Source organism: Orycteropus afer, unplaced genomic scaffold, assembly GCF_000298275.1.
Source record: "Orycteropus afer afer isolate SDZICR_OR568_19922 unplaced genomic scaffold, OryAfe1.0 scaffold00827, whole genome shotgun sequence".
Taxonomy (NCBI): Eukaryota; Metazoa; Chordata; class Mammalia; order Tubulidentata; family Orycteropodidae; genus Orycteropus; species Orycteropus afer.
In genome coordinates this window covers 673717-680689 of record NW_006922414.1, presented here as the reverse complement: position 1 = coordinate 680689, position 6973 = coordinate 673717, and the positions used below count along the sequence as shown (strand labels likewise).

The 6973-nt window shown below is 38.0% G+C and overlaps 1 protein-coding gene across 1 annotated transcript in view; it reads right to left on the bottom strand.

The window, feature by feature from the left end:
• UBA2 (ubiquitin like modifier activating enzyme 2) overlaps window positions 1–6973 on the bottom strand; it is a 65226-nt gene that overhangs the window by 48244 nt on the left and 10009 nt on the right. The window contains exon 6 of the mRNA XM_007957950.2: window positions 1306–1427. Coding sequence (XP_007956141.1) covers window positions 1306–1427 — 122 coding nt within the window. The remainder of the gene's footprint in view (window positions 1–1305; window positions 1428–6973) is intronic.

Below are 6973 nucleotides of genomic sequence, written 5' to 3'. Positions count from 1 at the left end.
CCAGCCACTCCTCGGAAGGAAGGTTGGGCAATCCTACTTCCGTAGTGATACTGCCTCGGAAACCCAAGGAGGGGTCGCTATGAGTCGGGGGCGACTCGACGGCAAACAACAACAACAACAACAACAACAGGGTATATACCTAGGAGTGGGATTGTTGGGTCATGGGTAAGTCTATTTCTATTTTTTTTAGAAAGTGCCATGCCGTTTTCCATAGTGGTTGCACCATTTTATAGTCCCACTGCTGGTGGCAACAATGGGTAAGAGTTCCAATCTCCCCACATCCTTGCCAACATATATGCCACTTTCCTTTTCTTATTACCATTCTTGTATGTGCTGTATCTCAGACTATTTCCTCTTCTGGTTCTTATTTATTCCTTCTCTTTCATTTCGTAATCAAAGTTATCAGCTACATCTTTATTCTTATCTCAATTTCAACCTTACTTCTCATTTTTATTTATTCCGTAGTTCTTTCTCTAACTTAATTTTGATCCTTAGCTCATTGTTCTTTTTTTAATCTATGTATTAAAGTGTCAATTTTCTTTCTGCAAGTTTCACATGTAATATTTTCAGTATCATTCCAAAATATTTTTAATTTCCATTATGTTTCCCTCTTTTAACAAATTAGCTATTTGTTTTTACATTTCCAAATGTACATATGCATACCTACTTTTTGAAAGTCTGCTTTATGCTATTCCCATTTTATGAAATACCTAGTTTTAGGAGCTCTGGTAGCATAGTGGCTAAGGCACTTGATGGCTAACCAGGAGGCTGGAAGTTCAAACCCACCAGCCACTGCTCGGAAGGAAGATGGGGCAATCTACTTCTGTAGTGATACTGCCTCGGAAACCCAAGGAGGGGTCGCTATGAGTCGGGTGCGACTCGATGGCACATAACAACAACAACAACAAGTATCTGTTTAACCTAACTGAAAGAAATAGGAAGAGGGTTTTCCCTTGCACTCCAAGTAACAAGAGTAAAACTACACAGAACCTACATTATTTCTATGTTATACAGGCTGTGTATTTATTCTATCATTCCTACTTTTACTATTTGTTAGTGTTATTTTAGGTTTTGTGTGTTATTTGGTATGATTCAGTAGTCCATGGCATGGAATAGGCACACAACGAGTATCTGATTTAATAAACTCAAGAAATACTTTAAGAAAACTACCAAAGTGGCTTAACCGTATTTAAAAGAAATATTCCATATAAAATATACAAATATATAATACAATAAAATAAATAAAAATGACCTCATTTTCCATCAGTATTTAAAAGTATACTCAAGAAATATATACACTCTTACTTGAACAAATACTTTGCCCAAACGATGCAATGAATAGGTTCTGAAGGTGTGTTACGAATTGTACAGCCAGGAAAAGTTCTCTGGGTTGGTTTAGGATGACATTCATAACACTCGGTTACACCCTGCCAATTCAGGAAATGAGAAAAATATTTCATAATGATGGTTTCTTGACATTATGGAGTAATATAATCATGAACATTTCATTTATTTATCTGTGTTCCAGTTGGATTTTATACTGCCAAGAAAATCTGAAAATATCAGCAACTCCTCAAATCCCTGTTTTACAGGTAAAAAAATGCTATCACAAAAGTTAACTGAGTCAACCACAGTCATACAGCTAAGGCTAAGCCAGGATTCCTATGACTCCTGGCCCAATGAAAATTAATTATACCAAGTCAAATAAAAATCATTATGCCTGAATATCAAATTTGAGAAGTTTATCTTGATTGCATTAAAAGAGAAAGAAAAACTACTAGCTTTCCATCAATACTCTCTCAAAGTTGTGAAAAACAGTTATTTAAATATTCATAGCTATATACTCATAATCTTCTAATTCCTCAGATATCTAGATACACAGAAAAGACCTAGGTATTACCAAACCAAATGCTCTGTGTGTGTGTGTGTGACATAATGATCAAGTTCAAAGTCGCACTATAAATAATCTATGCCCTAGAAGTTTATGGCAACTGAGACAATTTTTATAACCATCAAAGGAATCTTTTCTTTTTATCTCCCTAATTTTCAACTAAGAGCTCTGGTAGCATAGTGGCTAAAGCACTTGACTGCTAACCAGAAGGCTGGCGGTTCAAACCCACCAGCCACTCCTCGGAAGGAAAGTTGGGCAATCCTACTTCCATAGTGATACTGCCTCGGAAACCCAAGGAGGGGTTGCTATGAGTCGGGGACGACTCGACGGCACATAACAACAACAATTTTCAACTGGTATTTTAGGATAGTAGTAATAATGAGGTGTAAAAAGCAGCAATGCCTTTCTAACTCTTTAAGATACTTTGTTTTAGTGTAAATATAAAATAAAATGTTCTGTTTTAATATAAATCACACAGACACAAAGTTTGCTCCATTATATTATTTATCAGCTCCTCCAGCCTTCCAGACTATACTTTCTTGGAATAGCTATATGGCATGCAACCATCTCTCCCATTTGGGGAAAAAAAAAAAAAAAAAAACAAGAAATACTGCCTTGGCCTGTCAGAAGATCATGAAAGGCCTCCACTGACTTAATTAAATTTAACAAACACTGCCAGTGTACAGCAGTCTTTGTAGAATGATACTAAATAAGTTTTAATAGTTAAAACAAATGGAACCACAATTTTCAACATGGAAAAACTGCCACACACACACACAAAGGCTACATAAATAGTACATTTTAAGTACAGTTTTTTCAGTTTCAAAAACTACCAAAAGCAATTTTAAAAATTTATCTATGTTTAATTTTAGACTAAAAGAAAGAAGATCTAAACAGCAAATGAGTTACAACGTTGAGGTTTTATAAAACTGAGTTATAAATACACAGGTGTCCATATATCATTTAGTTTTAGCTAAATGTTTGAAAATTTTCACATATATACCAAAAGTTTTCAAGGTTTTCTTCAGATCTCTGAATGCAGACTTCTTTAGACAGAAAAAGCTTTTTAGACAGCCTGCTTTACCATATTTGAATTATAGCTTGACATACAGTCTATCTCATGGCTACAAAGAATTTTAAAAGGTAAGTTTATTACGCTTACCAGTCTGAGATTTTTAGTAAGAGTCAAGTGAACTGACATGGCACAGAACTAAAAGGTCTCTTTGCCTGTATAATTTTTGGGGGTACCTTTAAAGAATCCTAAATAATAAAATGAATTAAGGGTAACACTGTGAATTACGGATAATGTTGAACTCATGCAGAACCTATACATACACCAAGAGGCAGTGGGCTGAACAGAACAAGTGGATATTATGTGGTTTAAAATCAGGAAAGGATCAGGGTTGTATCCTTTCACCACACTTATTCACTGTGTGTGCTGAGCAAATAACATGAGAAGCTAGACTACATGAATTAGAATGCAGCATTAGGGATTGGAGGAAGACTCATTAGCAACCTGTGATATGCAGGTAACACAACCTTACTTGCTCACAGTGAAGAGAACTTGAAACACTTACTGATGATAATCCAAGACTACAGCCTTCAGTATAGATTACATCTCAACATAAAAGAAAACAAAAATCCTCCCAAGTGGACAGTAAATATCATAATAAATGGAGAAAAGACTAAAATTGTCAAGGATTTCATTTTACTTGGATCCACAATCAATGCCCATGGTAGCAGCAGTAAAGAAATCAAACGTATTGTATTGGGAAAATCTGTTGTAAAATGTCTTTTTAAAGTTTTAAATAGCAAAAATACCACTTTGAATACTAAGGTGTGTCTGATCCAAGCTATGGTATTTTCAACTGCCTCATATGCATGTGAGAGCGGAACAATGAATAAGAAGACTGAAGAAGAACTGATGTGTTTGAATTATGGTGCTGATGAATACTGAATATACCATGGAGGGTCAGAAAAAACAAATCTATCTTAGAAGAAGTCCAGCTAGCAATGTTCCTTAGAAATGAGGATGGTAAGACTTTGTCTCACATACTTTAGACGTTTTTTAAGGAAGGACATCATGCTTGGTAGAGAATCAGAAAAAGAGGAAGAACCTCAATGAGACAGAATGACGCAGTGGCTGCAACAATGGGCTCAAATGTACAACAATTTTAAGTATGGTACAGGAGCAGGCAGTTATTTTGTCCTGTTTTACCTTGGGGCTGTGATAGAGCTGTGGAAACCCAGTTAAGGGCAAGCAGACAGGCGCCACACCCAGATGAGGGAGGCGGGGGAGGAGCCGGGGCCCAGACAGAGATGCGAAAACCCAGGCAAGTGCAGGCAGACAGGCAGGCAAACACCAGAGGCAGGGAAGGAGCCGGGGCTGAGACAGAGCTATGGGATCCAGGTAAGGGGATGGAGACAGGCCACATACCCAAGAGGCAGAAAGGGGGAGAAAAGCCAGGGAGACAGAGCTGCAGGATCCAGGTAAGGGAAGTGGGGAGAGGTTTCGAACAGCTAAAGAACACAAACTTGCCTGTCAGTTTGTCATACTGTGGTGGCTTGCGTGTTGGCTTGAGGCTGTGCCACCAGTGTCTCAAATGCCTGGAGGGTAGCATATGGTGCACAGGTTTCAACACAGCTCACAGACTGAGACAGATAAGGAAGAAGGAATAGGCCACACAGTTCTTAAAAAATCGGCCAAGGAAAACCTTATCAATAGCAGAGAAACACTGTCTGATACAGTAAAGGAAAACCAGCCCCTTAGGTCAGAACACACTCAAAATATGACCGGCAAAGAGCTGCATCATGAGAGTAGAATCTACCTTACTGATATGGATAAAGTAAAGCTTTTGGGACCCCCATTTGCTGATGTAGCATGACTCAATTTGAAGAGAAACAGATGCAAACATCCATTAATCATAGGAACACAGGTTGTACAAAGTATGACTCTAGGAACGTTGGAAATTGTCCAAAATAAAATGGAACTCAAAAGATAGAAATCTTAGGCATTAGTGAACTGAAATGGACTGGCTTTGGCCATTCTGAATCAGCAGACCGTATGATCTACTATGCCAGGAATGACAGTTTGAAGAGGAATGTCATGGCATTCATCATCACAAAGGATGCATCACGCTCTGTCCTGAAGTACAATGCTGTCGGTGATAGGATAATATCCCTACACCTATAATAAAGACCTGTTAATACTACTATTATTCAAATTTACACACCAACCATCAATGCCAAAGATGAGGAAACTGAAGATTTTTATCAACCTCTGCACTCTGAAATTGACCGAACATGCAATCAAGATGTGTTAATTATCACTGGTGAATGAAATGCCAAAGTTGGAAACAAAGAATTACTGGTAGTTGGCTAATGCTGGAGACCGCATGATAAGAATTTTGCAGCTCCAACAACTTATTCATTGCAAATACCTTTCTTTTTTCAACAACACAAATGGCGGCTATACACATGGACATCACCGGATTCCCATTCACCACACAGGAATCAGACTGACTACCTCTGTGGCAAGAGGCGATGGAAAAGCTCAGTATCTTTAGCTAAAACAAGGCCAGGAGCTGACTGGGGAACTGACCATCAACTGCTCATATGCAAGTTCAACTTGAAGTTGAAGACAATTAAAACAAGTCCACGAGAGCCAAAATATGACCCTGGAATATATCCCTCCTGAATTTAGAGATCATCTAAAGTACAGATTTGATGCACTGAACACCAATGACCAAAAGCCAGAAGAATCATGGGATGACATCAAGAACATCATCAATGAAGAAAGCAAGAGGTCCTTCAAAAGACGAGAGAGGAAGAAAAAATCAAAATGGATGTTAGAAGAGACTAAAAATTGCCCTTGAGCAAAGAGTAGCTAAAGTAAACGGAAAAAAATGACAAAATAAAAGAGCTGAACAGAAGATTTCAAAGAGCAGCTCAAGCAGACAAAGCCAATTACTATAATGAAATGTGCAAAGACCTGGAATTAGAAAAGCAAAAGGGAAGAACACGCTTGGCATTTCTCAAGCTGAAAGAACTAAGGAAAAAATTTAAGCCTCAAGTTGCAATACTGCAAGATTCTGTGGGCAAAATACTGAACGAGGTAGAAAGCATCAAAAGAAGGTAGAAGTAATACACAGAGTCATTGTACCAAAAAGACCTGGTCAATCTTCACCCATTTCAGGAGTGGCATATGATCTAGAACCAATGGTATTAAAGGAAGAAGTCAAAGTTTCACTGAAGGAACTGGTGAAGAACAAGGCTCCAGGAGTTGATGGAATACCAATTGAGATGTTTCAACAAACAGATGCCCCACTGGAGGTACTCACTCAGTTATGCCAAGAGATTTGGAAGACAGCTACCTGTCCAAGTGACTGTAAGAGATTCATATTTATACCCATCCCAAAGAAAGGTTATCCCACAGAACGTGGAAATTATCGAACAGTACCAATAATATCGCATTCAAGTAAAACCTTACTGAAGATAATTCAAAAACGGTTGCAGCAATATATTGACAGAGAACTTCCAGAAATGCAAGCTGGATTCAGAAGAGGACACAGAATAAGGGATATCATTGCTGATGTCAGATGGATCTTGGATGAATGCAAAGAATACCAGAAATACCAGAAAGATGTTTACTCATGTTTTATTGATTATGCAAAGGCATTTGATTGTGTGGATCATAACAAATTATGGGTAACATTGACAAGCATGGGAATTCCAGAATACTTAAGTGTACTCATGAGGAACCTGAACAGAACAAGGGGACACTGCATGGTTTAAAATCAAGAAGGGAGTGCATCAGATTTGTATCCTTTCACCATACTTATTTAAACTATATGCTGAGCAAATAATCTGAGAAGCTGGACTATGTGAAGAAGGTGGCATCAGGATTGGAGGAAGAATCATTAACAAGCTACGTTGCACTGATGACACAACTCTGCTTGCTGAAAGTGAGGATAACTTGGAGCACTTACTGATGAAGACTGAAGACTACAATCTGCAGTATGGATTACATCTCAATATAAAGAAAACAAAAATCCTCACAACTGGACCTATAAGCAGCATCAC